The following is a 19,795-nucleotide window of genomic DNA, read 5'->3' on the forward strand; positions in this document are numbered from 1 at the left end:
CAGGGCCCGAAAGTGGGCTCTTGTCTAACACTCAGAAGTGAATTGTCGGAGGAGACACATGTGCTGACAAAGCAAGAGATTTTATTGGGAAAGCCCACCCAGGTGGAGAGCAGTAGGGTAAAGGAACCCAGGAGAATAGCTCTGTCATGTGGCTTGCAGTCTTGGGTTTTATGGTGAAGGGATTAGTTTCCGGGTTGTCCTTAGCCAATCATTCTGACTCAGAGTCCTTCCTGGTGGTGCAAGCCTTGTTCAGCCAAGATGGACACCAGCAAGAAGGATTCTGGGAGGTGGTTGGACACACGGTGTTAGACCTTTCCTGAACTCCCCTGGTTGGTGGTGCTTATTAGTTCCGTGTCCCTTACCAGGACTTCCTGTCGTAAAACAACTCATGCAAATGGTTACTATGATGCCTGACCAGGGTGGGTGGTTTCAGTCAGTGTGCTTCCCCTGAGAGGTATAGTAAAATCTATATCGTAGCCTTGTTGAAAGATTTATATACCCAGCATGTAGCAACCGCTCAATAAATGTTAATTCCTTCATCCTTCTATTTTAGAGTTGAAAATACAGAATAATCCTCTTTTTTCATGATCACATTTCAATAAAGAGCAGCTCACTGTTCAATCTACCTGCTTCTCTTTCCGAGGTCTTATCAAACCGTCTCAGCCTGGTCCCTCCCTCATCCTTCCCTGAGGCTGCTCTCCAACTTGCCTATGATCTCGACTCACCTCCTCCTGGCCTTTGATGAGCAATAAAATGTTAGTAAATGATTCATCAAAAATAGTTTGGGAGGAGACATCTCAGTACTAATGACGCTGCCCAAAAGACCTCTTTTAGGCCCTAAGTCCTCACCTATCAAAACTACCTCCTGGCTTCTTGAATACCACTTCCTGTTTCTTTCACTGCCTCCTTGGATCCCTCCTGTGGTGGCCAACTCCTTTCCCATTCCCTCTCTCGCTAGATTTTCCTCTCCCTTCTTCCCCTCTCCTCTCCTCTCCTCTCCTTGCTTTGACTCTCCCTGGGTAAAACACCTCCTCCCACAGGCCTTGGATTACATGGTGGTGCCATTGCCTTCCACATCTGTGTCCCCAGCCTGGATCTCCCTCTTGAGCATCGGAACCATCTACGCAAGTATTCAGCACTGAGTTCCAATAGACACCTCAAAAGAATACCATCCAAACTCAGCTTTGCACAGTCCTTCGGCAGAGTTCTTGTACCTCCTGTGTCTCTCTCGGGGTTATTGGTTTTATTATTCTCTCAGGAGCCTAAACTTGGAAATGTGATGCCTGGACCATCTCCATCTTTCCTCATGAGAGTATTGCTACCAGAGAACATTTTTTAAAGCAGAAGTCAAGCATCATGCCCCTTGCCTCACCCAGGTATTTTCAGTCCCTCCCACAGCATTGTCTCACCCCTCCCATGTGGTGTCTGGCACTAATCAACAGCCTTCCTTCCCTCACTCACTTTACACCGCCCAGACCCAGCCTGACATCTTGTGCATAAGCTCTACTTCCTGCAGACCCTGGCCTGAGGCTCTGTGTCTGGGGTCCTCTCATCATCACTGAGAAGGAGGGGGAAGCCCAGAAGCAGGAGTAGTTTTGCTGCTGTCACTGCACCTCCCTCTCAGTCCCTGGGCCTGCTGGTGACCCCTAGACAAGCCCCATGCTTTCCCACCTCTGTTATTGTCTTATCAGCCTCTACCTCTGAAAAGCCCTTCTTTAACCTCAAAGAACCAACTTATTTATCCTTCAAGGTGTGACTCAAATGACAGAACTTTGAAAGCTTCTCCGGCTCTAACAGACTAACTATCTCACAATCTGAAAGCATTTGTGAGCACCTTTCCATCTCCCTATTGTTGGTGTCTAGTGGTCTCCCCAGATAAACCACGATTCTCTAGAATGTGCTTTGCTGGGTTGTGTGTTTCTCCCCATCTCCATCAGAGGCCTCTACATGGAGTGGGTACCCAATGGCTATTTGGACAGCTGCTGAGCCACTCAAGACCATTGGGTCAGGTGACCCCCAGGCTACCTGAGTAGGGCTTTCCCCTTCCCGCTGGGCCCATGAGCCCACATGTTCTTGGGGCGTCTCAGAAGCACACCCCAAGGGGGCTCAGTCTCAAGGCTTGGATGGCTGACCTCAGGCCATCACACCCAGGGGCAGAGACACATCACAACCCACATGGGATGCTCCCGTGTCCCATAACAGCAGCCCCAACTCGAGCAAACTTCAGTAAATGTGTAACTTGACTGTGTACCAGTTCACTGTCAGCAGCAACAGTGCATCGATCACCCTGGATTCCTGGAAGGAGGCCCATCCTAAGAGTCGCCTGGCCTGGCATTTGTCCCTCTAGTTGGGAGGCTGCTAAGGCCCCCACCCCCATGGCCTGGCCAAGTCATGTAAACACCCTCCCCCAAGCCTGAGCACAGGACGGTCTGGGAACCGCTCCATCCCCACCCCTCGGACATAAATAGGGCCTCGGTGGCCCAGCCAGAGGAAGAGGCCACCCTGTCTTGAGGACAAGAGCAGAAGGTGAGTGGGGGCCCTCTCCACACACACCCCTCCCCAGCTCTTTTCACGCGGCTGCCTTGTTTGCTGGTAGGAGAAAGCTGGGCGCTCTGGTGGACAGGTGTGGGGGAGAGCTGCTGGAAACCTGTCGCTAAATTTCACCTAGGAACCAGGGGACAGCGGTGACCTGGGCTGCAGGTGACATTACCACTGCAGATTTGGAGGGTGCCTCTCCCCTAGGCATGGGCTGTCCCTCCCCTGAGCGTATCATGGGTCTCACCAGAGGAACTGCTCCCTTCAGCAGCAGGCAGGCTGGCTGGGTCCTCCTCTCTCTCTGAGCAGGACTGGGTCCTAGGGGGCCGGCACAGGAGGAGTCTCCTGGGTCCTCCTCCAGCCAGAGGACAAGCAAGGCTTGTGCAGGCAGTGGAGCTGGGGAGAAGGGCAGGCTCAGTGGGCTCAAGGGAGCAGTGGTCTACTTTCCTGCCACTCTTTTGAGACAGTGCTGGCTTTGGTCCTGGGCTCAAGGCCCAGGTCTGAGCAGTCAAGCTCATCACTCTGTCTCCTGAGCCTTGGTTTGCTTGTCTATAAAATGGAACCAACAGCAATACCTGGTCTCCCTTTCTCGGGAACTATGCTATAGATTAAGAGTGCTACTACAACCTGATAGTGCTTTCTAAACTTTAGAATAAACTAAAAAGACACAGTCTTGTGATTTTTGTTCAAAAGTAGTATAGATCAGTGCTTAAGTGAATGAAGCATGTAGTCAGGGGCTCTGGGTTCGAATACTAGATCTGTCTCTTACCAGCTGTGTGAACTTGAGCAAGTCTCTGAACCTCTCTCTTCCTCTGCAAAACAGCATCATTTAGCCACCACTTGTTGTATTTTTGGAAATGTGGGACACATCAGTAAGCAAAACAGAGCAAGAACCTCACTCTTACGGGATTTTCATTCATGTGGAAGGAGACAGGCAATAAATGCTAAACATAAGAAACACATGAATAACTCAGTGATCAGAGTGTTGCAGGTGACTAGTGCCATAGGGAGAGGAAAGGAGGGCGGGAGTAGTGAGTTCAGAGTGCCAGGCAAGGGGGACCAGTCAAAGTGTGAAATCGGTGGTGAGGAGGCCTAGAGAGGAAGGTAGGGCTGCTGTGAGGGTTCAGACTTGACCCCTGAAGTCACTGAAACCGTGATCAACCTTACATTTGTGTTTGCTTACCGTCCTCATTATCCTTAAACACAAGCCCTGAGATGTAAGAAGCCTTGAAGGAGAGGCTGGTGAAGGGGGAGGCCAGGTATAGGCAGGTGGAAGAGAAAACCCAAGGTGTGGCTGTCAGGCTGGGAAGCTGTGTGCTGACTTAGTACCTAGGCCAATGAGACAGACCACAACTGAGAGCAAACAACAGCCTCTGTTCTACCTGGTAAATCACCTGAAATGGTGCCTGTGCCTGAAAGAAGCTGGGAGGCGGCTGCGATTACCTATATGGCCCCAGCCCAGGACCCTTAGGCCTGTTCCTGAAGGATTCTCCACACTCAGGCCCCGCCAGTTTCCCCTGGAGAGGCGTCAACAGGAAACTTAGGCCTGCCTGACAGGAAGGCCTATAAAGAGAGAAGTTTCTGTCCTTTTTTTCCGTGTTGTGTAACTCCTTGTGGGAACAGTGGGTTGAGTCAAACAGCTTGGAAGGAGAATAGATGGGGGTTAAGATCAGAGGTCAGAGTTCCCTTGGCAATTTGACACTGAGAGCAGAATGAGTACACAACGTGTGTCACCCAGATGCCCTCACCAAGCAGCTGCAGTCACTGCACCTGACCAGGCATGCGTGGGTGTGTAGGAACCAGCTAGGCTTCAAGGCGACCTGGAATTGGTGGTGATGTACCATAGCTCCAGGGAGGCCCAGGCCAGCTCTGGGAGGACAGGGGAGAGAGAGGAGGGAAATGGGAAGGCTGAGCGGTTACTTGGTAGTACAGCATTCCCCTTCCCTCAAAATGAAGGTGTCATATAAAAACTGCTAGAACTGAATGAACCCATAAAGGGAATATTCATTCTCTCAGTGAGGACCATTGTGGAAAAAGCCAGCAGAGCCGACCCAGGAGCCTTTTCTCCCAGGACCTCAGCCTACGCCCATTCTCTTGGCTAGAAGTGAGGCTGAGGCAGAGGTGCTGAAGACTGTCCCACCTGCCCTGGGTGAGGCAGGGAAGGTTTACACTGTTGATGCACATCTGCACCTCCTGGGAGAACTGGGCACAGACCAGTGAAATCTGGCTGTTGATGAATGGGCTTGGGCACAGATGACTTGGAGCCCCTTGGGGATCTACTCTGCAGGGCGGGTGAGAGCTAGTGAGGGGGTTGAGACAGGCAGGGATATCTGGGCTTCCCCAGGTTGAGTCTATGGTGCTTATTTCCAGCTGCATGTTAGGACCACTGGGAGACTAAAAACCCTTTCTCAGACCCTTCCCAGGGTCACTTAATTAGCATCTCTGGAGGTGAGACTCAGATTGTCATAGTTTCTCAGGCTTTCTGGCTGAGTCCTGTGAGCACCGGGGTGGAGAATAACCTATGAGAGTAAAGTAGGTTGGAATCGGATCTCTGTTACATCCTTGCAGTAACATGAGCTTGGGGATGTTTCTCTGTATCTCAGAACTCCCCTTTCTGTGTCTGCAAAGAAGTGAAACAATCTTAGCTTATGTGACACGTTAGATTGGATAATCTACGGGAAAGAGCTTTTGTGAACTGTCATGTGCCAAACAAATATGAGATCTCCATTCTAAATTATACACCTTAGCTGGAGAAATAAGGGAACATTCCCCAAACAGCTGGATTATTTTCTTGTCAGGCTAATTTGTAACACAGGAGAAACCTCTGTGTGAGTTGGTCTTGTATTCCAAAATGGTTTACCACCTACCCTAGGGCTTGGAGCCCCACAAAGACCCCTGCTGCCCCACATTTTTTTCTTTGGGGAAAATTTATAGCCTTGAACAGGTGGGCATATTGGTGTTATGGGCTGCCACCACAGAGCCACAGACTAGAGTCTTACACAGAAGAAATCTGTATTTTCATGATTCTGGAGGCTGGAAGTTCAAGAACAAGGTGTTGACAGGGTTGGTTTCTTCTGAGGCTTCTTTCTTTGGCTTGCAGGTGGTCTCCTGGCCATCTTCTCCTTATATTTTCATGTGGTTCTCCCTCTGCGTCCTGATCTCCTCTTCTTATAAGGACACCGGTCAGACTGGATTAATGCCCATCCTAAAGGCCTCATTTAACCTAAATTACCTCTTTAAAGACTGTCTCCAAATACAGTCGCATTTTGAGGCACCAGGGGTCAGGGCTTTTTAACAAAAATAATCAATAAATAATCTATAATAAGAATAGACAACTGTTCTATTTGAGCCAAACTGAGGCCTATCGCAGAGAGACACAGATTCAGGAAGCACTTGAGTTGTGTTCCACCAGACAACAAAATAGAGGAGGCTTATGGAGGCAAAAACTGCAAAATTACGTAAGTTGTTTGTCAAGAACTAGGACTGGAACTGGCAAGAAGTAAGGGTGTTTATTAAGCAAGGATTGGTTGGGGTTCAAAATGGTTGCATAGTTACAAGGGGAGACCTTGAGACCAGAAGGTTGCAGCTGGCAGCTACGACTACAGTCTTGAGTCTGATACAGTTCAGAAAATTCAAGTTCTCGGTGATATATGAACATGTCTGAAACAACATCCACAATGGTCACCCAGCTCCATTTTGGATAAACCAGAATGACTTCTCCATACTTCAGTATGTAAAAATTTCTTCCAGCAACTTTGACATATGAATTTTTAAATTTTTGCATAACAACTATCATGATACTTTTTTTTTTTACTCAAAGTGTTCCTTTAAAAATAAATTAAGATGCTTCCATATTACTCTTTTGTTAAACATGTAATTATTAACTGAAGCATCATAGCACTAATCAACAAAGGTAAAAATGGTATCAGCCGCTTACATGTTCTTGACAAAAAACACCTGCAGTATTTTGTGAAAACATGTGTTTACCTTAAAAATAACCCCATTTCGTATTTTTCTTTAAAATCTACAAATGTCTTAATATTCAGACATCCTTACCACATTAAAATTTAAACAAAATAAAACCCAAACCCAACCCCAGAATAAAGCCCCAGAAAAGCACAGCTCAGCCCACGATAGTGTACTTGCAACTGGAGCATATCTGTAGATGTCTTTCACAGAGCTTTGAGCCACTTATTCTCTTTGAAATTTATGAGACAAGGATGGATGTCTCATGTGCTGACTGGTTGCAGGGAATATTGCTGGAAGACACGTAATAATCCCCTTTAACTCTTCACGAAATATTTCAGGATAGCAGAAGCAAGTGCCTGGTCAGAGATGGCTGCTGCTGGCCTGAGCCTAGGGGCTTCCATCCTTTGCCTCTTGGCCTGGGCTGGCCTGGCTGCTGGTGACCGGGTGTATATACACCCCTTCCACCTCCTCGTCTACAGCAAGAGCAACTGTGACCAGCTGGAGAAACCCAATGTGGAGACACCTCCAGACCCGACTTTCACACCTGTACCCATTCAGACCAAGTCATCCCCAGTGGACGAAGAGGCCCTGTGGGAACAGCTGGTTCGAGCCACCGAGAAGCTAGAGGTTGAAGATCGGCTGCGGGCCTCAGAGGTGGGGCTGCTGCTCAACTTCATGGGCTTCCACATGTACAAGACACTGAGTGAGACACGGAGTGTGACCGGTGGGGCTGTGTTCTCCCCAGTGGCCCTCTTCAGCACCCTGACCTCTTTTTATGTGGGGGCCTTAGACCCCACGGCCAGCAGGCTACAGGCATTCCTGGGCGTCCCTGGGGAGGATCAGGGCTGCACCTACCGGCTGGATGGCCACAAGGTCCTGTCCTCCCTGAAGACCATCCAAGGCCTTCTGGTTGCCCAGGGTGGGGCCAGCAGTCAGGCCAGGCTGCTCCTGTCCATGGTGGTTGGCCTGTTCACAGCCCCTGGCCTGCGCCTGAAGCAGCCCTTTGTGCAGGGCCTGTCTTCCTTCACCCCCATCACTCTCCCACGCTCACTAGACTTGTCCACGGACCCAAATCTCGCTGCTGAGAAGATCAACAGCTTCATGCAGGCAGTGACGGGGTGGAATATGGGCAGACCCCTGACAGCGGTCAGCCCAGACAGCACCCTGCTCTTCAATGCCTACGTCCACTTCCAAGGTAAGGTCAGCCCTCGGCGGGGCTCTGCCCCTGGCCAGTGCAGGAAGGTGGCAGTTCTCTGTCTGTATGAACTTACTGTCCAGCATCTCAGCTCAGCTGAGCAAGGCCACGCCTGGAGATGGGCAGGGGGGCAGATGAGCAAGTACCTGGGGCCACCCTTACAGAGGACCAAGTGGCTGCCCCACTGGGCTCCTTGGATGAGCATTATCTGAGCATTGGCTTCCCCATCTGCCACCCTACTATGTGAAGCTGCTATGCTGAATCCTTTTACTTTCATCATTGGACCCCCTTGAGATGCAGTGAAGAGGTATGATTGCCTTTCTTTACCAGTGATGAAGACTCAGACAAACAAAGTGACTGCTCCTGATGGCACAGCCACAAGCAGGGTCCTGGCTTCTAAACACACATCTCGTGGCCCAGCTCCACACACAGAAGGGATGGGTTCCTGTCTGTTGAGATCAAGGGATCTTGTCCTTGAGAAGTTCACTGTCCCATGCAAAAATAACCAGTTTGTTTGCTGGGATCATTTTCATATTGGGAGAAGGTTATTACCAAAATAATGCCTAACACACAAGTTGTTCATTCATTCAGAAGTAATGATTGGGGATGTATTACTTGCAAGACTCTGAGCTGGTATCTCAGAGGGGAGAATAGGGAGACCACACAAGCCCCGACTCAGCTTCCTGACTGTGGTTAACCAGAAAGCTGGATCCCACAGGCCAATGCCTCAGCCCCAGAGCTGAAGGCAACGTGCTTTGTGCAGGTGCCTGGGGCTCAGAGTGCTCGGGGAAGGGTGTCACCTGGGAGAGGACAGAAGGAAGGCTGGGAAATGGTGCAAGACTGCAAAGGTCAGGGTGAGGAACCAGAACAGGGGCAATTTTGTTTGGCCTGAGCTCAGAGTGAGAGAATGGGATCAGTGTTAGGGAAGGCCAGAGAGATGGGTCAAGGCCAGATTTTGAGACTCTGAATGTGCTAATGGGAGGTTGGAGTTGTGGGTGGCTGGGAGCTGGGCGCCAGGCATTCTGCTCAGAGGTCCCTGGCCTGTGCTATGGGGACTGGAGGCAGGAAGAGTGGTTGGAAGGTTATGCAATTGCTCAGCAAACGGTTCCAGGAACAAGACTCTGAGGCTCTGTGAATGGATGGGTGGGCCAGGGAAGCTGTGTGTGAGGTCCCATTAATATATGCAACAAGTGGAACTGAGAGACAAGGACGTCGGTGCCGGAAGGCAGAACTATGGGGACAGAGGAAGGTTGAATGGAACAGTTGTTTTCTTACTCTGACAATAACCTGTAAGTCTGAAAATCTGCCAAGAAGAGGCAGCAGGCTGCCCCCGGGAGCAAAAGGAAGGTGACAGCCCAGGATCGCACAGATCCAGCACTGACAGGACTTGGGTGCAGAGTCCAGTCAGGGACCACGTAGCTGAGAGTGGCTGCACCCCATGTAGGACCAAGGGGGCCCCTGGGCTGAGCCAAGAGTCGTTAACAGGTGCCCAGGAGGAGAGCTCATTGAGAAAGGCCTGCTTCCCAAAAGGCAGAGTCAGAGAGAGCCACTGGCACCAGAAATGGGCCACACCTGTTGTCCTAACCTGGCGAGATGTTCTTAATGGATAAGGACAGTATGCTGTGCGATGAGATGAGCAGAGAGTAGGCGGCAGCTACCCTCGTTTCAGACTCCCATATCTTTGTGGAGGTAGCATCCTTTTTTCCTTTCAGTTAAAGGAAAAAATATTTTTTCCCTATAAACTAACAAGCCTCCTGTCAGTCCTGTGGGCCAGCTTCTTGTGTGCAGCCCTCCTGGGAGCTGAACTTGTCTCCTGTGAAGACAGAGGGATCCCAGGCTAGAGGACAAGGTGGGGCTGGGGACCCTGCCACTCCTGTCTCACAATACCTGTGCTCCCTTCCCCAGCTTCCTACTCCTGCTCCTCAGAGAACCAGAGCCCTGACTCATTTAAGTCACCTCTGCTCAGACCTCCAAGTGCCAGGGGCCCAGGGGCCACTCTGTGATGGGCTCATCCTCAACTTCACCTTGTTCTCCCAGGAACAACCACAAAATGGGCCTTTCAAGGGGCTAGGAAGACTGCAAAGGGAGGGGATATGCTTGTGTGCCCAGCTGCTGCTATGGAGAAGGCCCGAGTGACAGTGCTTTCAACAATTTGCTCAACAACAGCTGAGTCAGCTGGCAGCTCAGCACCACAACCCCAAGGCCATAGCCTACTGGCAGGGGTGCGAGGTGACAGAGGGCTTGCCCCTCCCCTCAAGGCCCAGCACAAAGGTTTTACACAGCTCACATCCACTGGTCATCCTGGGTCTCTAGCAGCGAGGGGTACCAAGAAATGTGAAGCAATTCTGTAAAACAGCATAATGGTAAATACGTCATTGTGTGTTTGTCTAAACCTGTAAAATGTCCAAGAGTGAACTCCAATGTGAACCATGGACTCTGGGTGATGATGATGATGATGTTCATCAATGTTAACAAATGTACCATCTAATGGAGTTGTTGGTGGGGGAGGCTGTGTGTTGCTGGGGAGTAGGGGGTATATGGGAAATGTCTGCACTTTCCTCTTAATTTTGCTGTGAATCTAAAACTTCTCTAAAAAATAGTGTTTTTGTTTTTTAAAGTGAGCATGGCAGAGCCCAGGCTTGGGGCCAGGACAGCTCTGGGCCTGAGTTTACCTGGTCTGTTAATAGTGGGGTAAGATTTTCCTCTGTGGGCTTCAGGTTGGGGCCTGGTGTGTTCTATGTTTTCAGCATTGACAGTTGGTGGATTTTGCAGGAGGAAGGCTTTGTCGGGTGCCCGGGGGCTGGTGAAGTTGTGGGGCCAGGAAAGGGCAGAGCAGCCTGGGGCAGTGGGAGGGAGAAGCAGGAAGGAGGCTTTGGTGGTGGTGGAGGCTTTAGAGGCAGCCCTGCACCTCTGCTCCACCAGAGCCCCGTCCTCTCCCTTACTCTTCCCTTCCTGTCTCCTGCTGGGTCCCTAGGAAAGATGAAGGGGTTCTCCCTGCTGCCAGGGCTCAAGGAGTTCTGGGTGGACAACACCACCTCAGTGTCAGTCCCCATGCTCTCTGGCACCGGTACCTTCCACTACTGGAGTGACAACCAGAACAACCTCTCCGTGACCCGTGTGCCCCTGAGTGCCAACACCTACCTGCTGCTTATCCAGCCACACCACACCTTCGACCTGCGAAAGGTGGAGGCGCTCACCTTCCAGCACAACTTCCTGACCCGAATGAAGAATCTCTCTCCTCGGTATGGCTCCAGGAAACTACTTGGACCTTCCTGGGCTGCCCCCCACCCCGGAGAGCGGGGATCTGCGTGGGCTGTTCTGCCTAGGGAGTGGGGGGGCGTGGGTGGGCAAGGGCGCAGTGTCGGCTGAGGCTTGGGTGCCCAGAAGGCAGGGGGGGCTGGTGGGAAAGGTGAGTAGAGGCCTGAGTACCCCCACACAAGCACTCCCTCCAGTCATGGACTCAGCTCTTTTTATCTTCTCTCTCTAGGTGCAGGAGAGGTAGGGGAGGAGGAATCCACTTTGCCTTGTGCTGACACTTACCTGCAGGGTTGGGAGGACCACATTCAATAGGCCCTCTGCTCTGAGACAGGCACTAAGGGGCACAGGGGGCCTTTTGAGGTCAACACTTTTTAAGTATTTAAAAAAAATTGTGATAGACACGTAACATAAAATCGAACACCTGAGCAATTTTTAAGTGTTTATCAACATGACATCAATACCTTCACATTTTTGTGCTATCCACCATCCATCTTCAGAAACTTGTGCTCTTCCCAAACTGGAACTCTGTACCCATTAAACACTTACTCCTTATTTCCCCTCCCCCAGCCCCTGACAATCACCCTTCTACTCTCTGTCTCTATGTGTTGACTCCTCAGTGTACCTCCAGTAAGTGGTATGCCATGTAGTATTTGTCCTGTTGTGTTGGGTTTATTTCTCTTAGCATCAAGGCTCATCCATATTGTATCATGTGTCAGAATTTCCTTCCGGCTAAACAGTATTCCATTGTGTGTATCTGCCACCTTCTGTGTATCCATCCATCCACTGATGGGACACTTGGGTTCCCTCTACCTTTTGGCTGCTGTGAATAGACTGCTATGGACATGGTGTGCTGACAGCCATGTACAGTCACTGGAAACATCAATGGGCTCTCAGGGATGCCCAAGGAAGGCAGGGCTTCTGTGTGGAGATGAACTGACCTGACGTAAGTGACACGCCCACACAGAGGCTGACCTTACACCTGCCCCCTCCCCTTTCCCTTCCACAGGGAGCTCATCACTGCACTGGAAGGTAATAAAACATGACATTATTTTAGAGGATAGCATTTTAGAATTACCCACTGAGTACGCTTTCAATGCAACCAACCTAAAAAAGGAACAGAAGATAGAACTGACAACTATTCACATCAATCCCTCAGAGAGCTCCATTGTTGAATTTTGTACCTCCCTCTCATAGTATTTCAAAGAAAATGAAAGCTTGTTAGTGTATTTATTGCTTAAAGTTTTCCCAAGACACCCTAGCTGAGTGAGCATGGCAAAAGTTCCTCATTCAGGAGCACATGCTTCCTGGGTTTTCTGTGAGCCCAGTGTGCCCCAGCGCCTCACACTATGAGACACCCTTGGTAACCATGTTTCATCTCCCCAGGGCCATCCACCTGACTATGCCCCAGCTGACACTGAAAGCGTCCTATGACCTGCAGGACCTGCTTGCCCAGGCCAAGCTGCCTACCCTGCTGGGAGCCGAGGCAAACCTGGGCAAAATCAGCGATGCCAACCTTAGAGTTGGAAAGGTACTGGGCAGGCGGTATCCGTGCCTGCCGTGGGCTCTGTGTGTTCGTGGAGTGGGAGGCAAGGGCGAGAGGGACACAGAGGAGGCTTCACTGAGGGGGTGGGGTGGGGGGTTGGGTAGAGGCAGTTAGGATGAAGAGGCGTGAGCACATGGCCAGGAGGCTGTTGGCCCAGGGCTGGGGAGAAGTGACCAGCGCTTTCTGGGTCTTCCCAGGGATAGCTGGAGAGCAGCGAAACTCTCCCTTGCATGTGTTCGTGGCTCTGCACAGCCAAGCCTCACCTTGGGTCTTCTCCAAATCCTACAGCAGGGTCAGGACTAGGGCCTGGAGAGCAGAGCCTTTAGGCTGGCTACCGGCCCTGGCACTCAGCTCCTGGCTTCAGGGAAGCACACAGCAGTGGACGGACTGTCCCAGGAGCACAGGGGTGATGCAACCCCACAGCTGAGAAGTGCCTTAATGCTGGGAGGGTAAGAAGTTGGGGGTGGCTCACAGCCCTGGCCTCGGAGCCCTCTGTGCTGTTAGCAGAGAGGGGAAGCAAGCCCTGGCAGGCCATGGTCCAGGGGCCAAAGACTCCACCTGCCCGGGACAGCAGGGGAAGGTGGAGATGGGCGGGTTTGAGGGACACTTTGGAGAGGAGCCATCGCATCACGTGAGTTGGGTCAAGTGAGGGTGAGCAGCCTGGAGAATGGTCCCCCCTGGGGCCCAGGCCTTCAGGAGTGACCCCCAGGCTCACTGCTTTGCAGGTGCTGAACAGCGTTCTTTTTGAACTAAAAGCAGATAGAGAGCAGGCCCCAGAGTTCGTCCCACAGCCGGCCGGGCCAGAGGCCTTGGAGGTGACCCTGAACAGCCCGTTCCTGTTGGCTGTCTTGGAGAGAAACTCAGCCACCCTACACTTCCTGGGCTGCGTGTCCAACCTGTTGAGTGCTGAGTGAGGCCGTCACCCGTGTGTCACCACCAGTGTCATTACACATCCCCGTTCTCTTCCTCGGAGTCCACCTGGAGCTGAGAGCAGCCGCTCCTCTCAGGAAACGTGCACTGTGTACAGTGAGCAGCCTTTGAGTGGTGGTGGTGGATGCAGGGCCATGAGCCCATGTTTTGCTCAGGCCACTGCTTCTGATAAGAGTTTGAATACATCAGCTTGACTGTGAAACCAAAAATGGTTTCCTTTTTCACTGAGAACAAAATTGGGCATTAAAATTAAAACACCCCTTTCTCATTGCCCCAGGCTTACCTTTGGCTTATTGACGGTGACCATGACCTGCAAGTGGTCCCCCAATGCCTTCCTTTCTCTGGGTTTCTCTGTTTTTCCTTCCCCTGATATTTGCGGTTTCTGAAAAACACATTATGAAAAAAACACAAGTGTCTGAATATGTTAATCCATAATCCCTGGCTGATTATCCCTGTGTTATTAATAAATGTCTTGCAACAATAAACAAAAGAGAAAAATTCTTTCACTTGGCAGCAGCAGGACAAATATGTGTGAGGTAGCTAGCAGGCTGTACCAAAGTAAAGGCTTTTTAGGACCTGGAGCCCTGTTTGCATGGGGCTTGCATGGAAGGCACAGGCTGTCCTCAGCCTTGTCTGGAGAAGTTCTGGGTGGTGGTAACCAGCTGCACAGACCCTGCTGGGCAAAACTGGGTGGGGGACAGCTGTCACTCATCCTCCTGGACACCCCCTGGAGTGCTGTTCACACTGTGCCTGGAATCAGATGGAGAAAGGTATCTTCACTCATGAACACGGGCACATATCCCCCTCAGTGGGGACCCCACCTTCTAAATCTTGGAAAGGAGGTGGGCCCGTGCTGTTTCCCCTGTGAAATGAACAGAAAGCACATTCTCTCCCTCCCTTCCATGAATACTCAGAGGACTAAGTAGGCTTGCAGTGTAGCCACTATCCCAGCCAAGGAGCAGGGGAGGGAGGACAGGGAGGCTTGAGGGGTGGAAACGGGTGGTGTCTGTGGCCTGCTTGTAGGAGCTGCCCAGTCTGCCCTGGCTGGGCCGTTGCAGCTATTCCAAGGGTCTGGTTCATCCAGAGGGAGCTGAGGATGGAGGCAGGGTCTGCACCTGGACCAAGGCCAGCACAGCAGAGCATCTCAGGCTCTCTCCCTACACAACCAAGTGCCCCTTCTGCAGCTGAAAACCCTCTGCCTAGTTTTGACGTCAGGGGAGATGGCTGTCCTTCCCACCTCTGTGTGCCTCAGAGGCTTCTAGTCTGCTGCACCGGGCACACAAGGCAGCATGGAATTGCTTAAGAGCAAGGGTTCCAGAGACAGCAGGCTGGCAGAAGTCCAGCTCCAACACTTACTAACCCAGATCCAGTTATTTCGCCTCTCTGGGCCTCCCCATCCTTATTTGTAAAATGGGAAACAGAACGCTTGAGTGAATAAATGAATAACCACCATTACATCAATGGACCTTGGTCCATACAGAGTTCATGACCTCCACCTGTCTATAAATCCTGTTCCACAGAATTACAGCAGGGATTGGGGTGCCTACCTGTGGGCAACTGTGGCAAGCTGAATAATGGTACCCAAAGACACCCAGGTCCCGGTCCCTAACATCCATGAACATGATCTTAGATGGCAAAGGGGGGCTTTGCAGATGTGATTAAAGGTCTTGAGATGAGGTGATCCTGGACTGTTGGTGAGCCCTCAGTGCAGTCATGGCCATCCTTGTTTAAGAGGGAGGAACAAAGAGATTGGAAGAGGAGAAAGGATATGTGACTTGAGGCCCCAGTGCAAGTTGTAAGCACAGCCCCAAGAAGCTTGAAAGGTAAGGACAGGACCCTCCCGTAGAGCCTCGTGGCAGCACTGCCCTGGGAGCCTGTGAGAAATGCAGGCCCTTAGGCCCCACCCAGACCTCCTGAGTCAGGATGTGTATCTTTACAGGAGGCTCAGGGATCACACTAGAGTTTAGGGAGCACTGCTTTAAGTGATGCTCAAAAGCTCCCCTCCAAACATAGGCTTCTAGAAGGGAATGAGGCCACAGCCAGTCAGGACCCACCACTTGGATTTAGGATCTCAAGGGGACACATGTTCAAACCAGAAACATAACTTTTGCAGTGTCTTCTGTAATTTCTAAGACAACTTCAAACAAAAAATGGTTATTTTCAAAATATGTGATTACTGGATTCAGAGCTGCTTGCCAAAAAATATCCTCCCAGGAAATGCCTTTCTTTATTTGATATATATTTGTGAGGGGCCCACTCTAAGTCCAGCTTTGTGCTGGGTGAGGGGACCCAGCCTGGCAAGAGTTATCCTGAGTCATAGCTGTGGTTCTGAAGTTGTCTGCATAGACCTGAGATAGCACTACCACGGCAGCGGGAGGAAGAGGAATGGTATTTTTTACTTTATTTCAGAAAGCAACTGGCAGTAGACTAATGGATTCGCTGCCCTTGTTGCAGAACTCTTTTATACTGACAAAAGGAAAGTTGGGTCAGGATACTCAATAGCAGCATGTTCTAGGTTATTCAACACAAAAATATTAATTGTAGAGATTTCTCTTCAATATTTCCACAGCAAATCCTATGTCTTCCTGGGGTTGCAAAGTGCTTATCCAGTAGATAAGGTCATCATCTAGCAGCCACTGCTGCTGCTGCTGCTAAGTCGCGCTTCAGTCGTGTCCGACTCTGTGCGACCCCAGAGATGGCAGCCCACCAGGCTCCCCCGTCCCTGGGATTCTCCAGGCAAGAACACTGGAGTCGGTTGCCATTTCCTTCTCCAATGCGTGAAAGTGAAGTCGCTCAGTTGTGTCCGACTCTTCCTGACCCCATGGACTGCAGCCTACCAGGCTCCTCCCATGGGATTCTCCAGGCAAGAGTACTGGAGTGGGGTGCCATGGCCTTCAGTTATCTTCAATCTGATATTCCTGGTGGGCACGAGCCCTGGCCTGAGGACAGCCAGGAGGAGTCATCTCAAGGCCCCATGAAGAACGTCATCAGATCCCAAATCTCTTACTCATTTCAATCCTTAATTTCTGTTCCCTCTTCTGCAGACTGGGAAAAGCAGTGCTGGCAATGAAGGGGCTGATACACCTGATTGCTGTCCATCACATTGAGAAACAATCAAGAGAGGTAAAGTGGCCGGAGACAGTGCTGGAGCCCACCTCCACCCAAGGCTGAACGGCACAGCTGCCAGGGCAGGTTGTGCTGGTGCAGAGAGCGCTCGGCGTGGCCTCAGGGAACATGTGTGACTTGAAGATGTGGCAATGCAGCATGTGCCATGCACCCTGTTACGCTGTTACAGGTTCACCTTGGCACACGAGGCTGTGGGCACCATAGGCCTTTTCCCTTAGCTTCTTCAGATCCTAGGTGTTTGTGCCAGGCACCCCAGCACTGAACATGGAGTCCCAGGGCGACCAGTGTCCCACCCAGTCTGCAGGTGCCAGCTCAGCAGTACTGTACTGCTCCACTGTACACCCACCTCCCTTCCCTGTCCTGTCCCTGCTGCCCACGAGCCCAGCATCACACAAGGAAGCACAGCCTAGCCTGGTGAGCTGGCTCCTCAGATGAGGGCTCACACCCTTAGGGTGAATCCCTCCTGCTGTCTCACTCAGTGCTGTTCCTCTGACCAGCTTCCTAAAATTAAGACACACATCTGTCCAAAGGCAGGGCCCTCCCTGCTAAGATGAGAGTACCTGTTCTCCAACAGAGAGCAGAGATGCCAGAGCACGTCCTGCTGGAGGCTGGCAGCCTGGACAGGGCCTGTGCCCCGCCTGCAGTGCTCACTGCTCTCTGGGGCCTCGCTCCTCTCCCTCCTGCTTCTCCAGTTCCATCTCGTCACTCCTGCCAGCTCCCAGGCCTGCTCTCTTCCTTCCCTGACACTTATTCTTTCTCTCCCCCTACAGTTAACCCAGAGAAGGAGCTGCACCTGCTCTCATGTCAGTGTTGGGCTGAAGGGGCAGAGCCAAAGACACGCACAAGCGTCTGCACTTATGTGTGAATATGAGAGCAAACAAAGCAACCACATGCTTCCAGTACCACTTCCCAACATTCCCAACAATCCCCCTTCTCCCACACGCAGGAGTAGGTTGCTAGAAAGGGGTCCTGCTGACTTCAGTGGGAAGGTGCGTCTGGTCACCTTTCCACAGCCCAGATCTGCCACATACCTGAAGGGCACTCCATGATGGATAGGACCCTGCAGGTGCAAAGGAGAGGGGACGTGGTATCTGACTGTGCTGAATTCAAAAATAAGAGGTGCATATGTTTGGCAGACTCTTTTATTTGGGAAACTGATCCCCCTGCTGCTTCTTGCTGTTGACAGAGGTCTGGGTGATGAGTACTGTTCTGAACACCTAGTGGGAGAATGGAAAGCCACAAGTATAGCCCCGTCTAGAAAGTCAGTGAGTCATCAAGGAGAAGGGTGTTTGTATAGTGTAGTCATCCCTATGCAGCCAGTCACTTCTAACTGCAGGACCAGAAAGATGACGTTTTATATTCATACATACATGTATTTACTTCAATCATATTTTAGAAATCATCTCTTCCACGCTAAGATTTACAATAAAAATAAAATAATTTGCTCTGTAAACTATAGTAGAAAGTTTCAAACATCTTAAAATTATCTTCCATACAACGGAAAAAAGGCTTTTGTATACTTTTTGGGTGAAAGAAGACCCAAAGACGCTGAGGGAAGCTGCCCTGGCACACTTTTGGGGACCAGTGGACGTGTGTCCTCGTTGCAGCCTGAGAGAGAACAGAGCCGCTTTCTTCCCTGCAGGTGTGAGATCCAACTTTCTATTCCCCTGGGCTCTTCCAAGATGCTTAAGGCTGCTCCGCCGTTGCCTGGTCCTTGGCAGCAGCAACGAGCTCTGCAAGAGCCGGAAAGCTTCTTATGTCCTTTGTTCGCAGGCCCATCTTTTCTATCTGTAAAGGCCACAGGAATGAATCAAGTTAGGTGAATGTGGAAGAGACCCTTACAAAGAAGAAAACAAGATATCCACCCTCACCTCACCTTCCACTAAACCAGAAAAAGGTAGTTTCCTGAAGACTGGTAGAATAATTTTTTACTTTCAAATAAATGAAGTAAAAAGTGTACTTATTATAATATTTATTTCTGGAGGTCATTCTAAGAAGTCAGTGTCAATTTATCTCTGTTCACTAAATCATACTCTCACCAGGATAAGAGTCTCTCTTATAGGCTGGAAGGGAAAATTCACACTAAGAAAAGGAACTTTTTAAGTGCAGAATTCTCAAAAAACGACTCGCCTGAGGTCTTAATCTCTTAGCATATCATTAACAACTTTAGAAACAACTCTGGCACAGCAACCATATGGTAACAGAGATGCAGCACAGTGTTCGTCACCCTTTATTCAATACCACCACCAAGCACATGTGACACATGCACAGCAGAGTCTGGAAAACTCCAGACCGACTATCTAGTCTCTGCTGGCATGCTGTGGCTTGTCTGGGGGCTGGGAAGAACCCATCTCCCTGTTCTTTTGCTTATTTGCTCTTCATTTGTCTATGACCAACTTTTTTGCCCATAAAAAGACTTTAAGTTTCTCTTGTGAAATAGAGTAAGTAAACAGAAGAAGGTAATAGACTTTCTGCCAGGATATCCCTGTAAATTCACCTGAAAAGGGAAAAAAATATCTGGATTTTCAGTGATGACATTGAGCCATAAGAAAGAGTGACTAGGAAACCAAGCATCTTTTGATGGGAATGTTATGATATCACTTTTTATCTAGCAAAAAGGTCTTCCTGGTGGCCCAGTGGTTAAGAATTTGCCTGTCAATGCAAGGGACAAGGGTTCAATCTCTGATCCAGGAAGATTCCACATGCCTCAGAGCAACTAAGCCCACATGCCACTATTGAAGCGCCACAACTACTGAAGCACCACATGCCTTAGAACCTGTGCTCTGCAACAAGAGAAGCCATTATCTGAGAAGTATGTACTACAACCAAGAGTAGCTCCGCTTGCCCCAACGAGGGAAAGCCCATGAGCAGCAACAAAGACCCAGTGAAGCCAAAAATAAATAAATAAATAATTTTTAAAAAGGTCTTTCTTGAGGATTTATTGCTACAGAAAACCTAAGCAGTTGAGAAAGCTAGCTTCTGAACATTCAAAAGTTTGACACTCAGTAAGGATGGAAGGCCCTGCGTAGGATCCATACTTGCCCATAGGTGATGGTACCTACATGAATGTCCACCCATCCACTGTGTGACACCAAAATTTGTGTTTTATAGAAAACCTAAAAATGTAGGCAGGGAGGCAAAGAAACTGTGCTGAGATGATTTCTCAAGCACCACACAGAGAAATCAATGGCCTAATGCTTCTCTAGTTATTCTAAAGCCAAACTAACAAATATCTCAAA

General features: G+C 50.2%; 2 protein-coding genes across 9 annotated transcripts in view; one reads left to right on the forward strand and one right to left on the reverse strand.

The window, feature by feature from the left end:
- Positions 1-2,489: 2,489 nt before the first annotated feature.
- AGT (angiotensinogen) lies at positions 2,490-13,928 on the forward strand. The gene is made up of 5 exons (XM_081574375.1): positions 2,490-2,526; positions 6,843-7,699; positions 10,674-10,941; positions 12,341-12,485; positions 13,226-13,928. The coding sequence occupies exons 2-5, from the start codon at positions 6,871-6,873 to the stop codon at positions 13,412-13,414; spliced, it is 1,431 nt and encodes a 476-aa protein (XP_081430501.1). The 5' UTR covers positions 2,490-2,526; positions 6,843-6,870; the 3' UTR covers positions 13,415-13,928.
- A 3,754-nt stretch (positions 13,929-17,682) lies between these two features.
- Positions 17,683-19,795, reverse strand: part of COG2 (component of oligomeric golgi complex 2) — a 42,800-nt gene continuing 40,687 nt past the window's right edge. For all 8 annotated transcript variants that reach the window (XR_014078074.1, XR_014078073.1, XM_081574377.1 and 5 more), the window contains exon 18: positions 17,683-18,344. Coding sequence is in view for 6 of the 8 variants with exons in the window: in XM_081574377.1 (XP_081430503.1) it covers positions 18,243-18,344 (102 nt within the window). In the remaining 2 variants the exon portion in view is untranslated. The remainder of the gene's footprint in view (positions 18,345-19,795) is intronic.

Source organism: Giraffa tippelskirchi, chromosome 2 (assembly GCF_054371585.1).
Source record: "Giraffa tippelskirchi isolate mGirTip1 chromosome 2, T2T-mGirTip1v1.2.pri, whole genome shotgun sequence".
Taxonomy (NCBI): domain Eukaryota; kingdom Metazoa; phylum Chordata; class Mammalia; order Artiodactyla; family Giraffidae; genus Giraffa; species Giraffa tippelskirchi.

What these genes read in the sequence shown, in the direction of transcription:
- AGT (XM_081574375.1), top strand. Translation starts at nt 6,871, where the DNA reads ATGGCTGCTGCTGGCCTGAGCCTAGGGGCTTCCATCCTTTGCCTCTTG. An exon ending in ATGAAGAATCTCTCTCCTCG is followed by an intron (nt 10,942 to 12,340) that starts GTATGGCTCCAG and finishes TCATCTCCCCAG; the next exon opens with GGCCATCCACCTGACTATGC. An exon ending in CCAACCTTAGAGTTGGAAAG is followed by an intron (nt 12,486 to 13,225) that starts GTACTGGGCAGG and finishes ACTGCTTTGCAG; the next exon opens with GTGCTGAACAGCGTTCTTTT.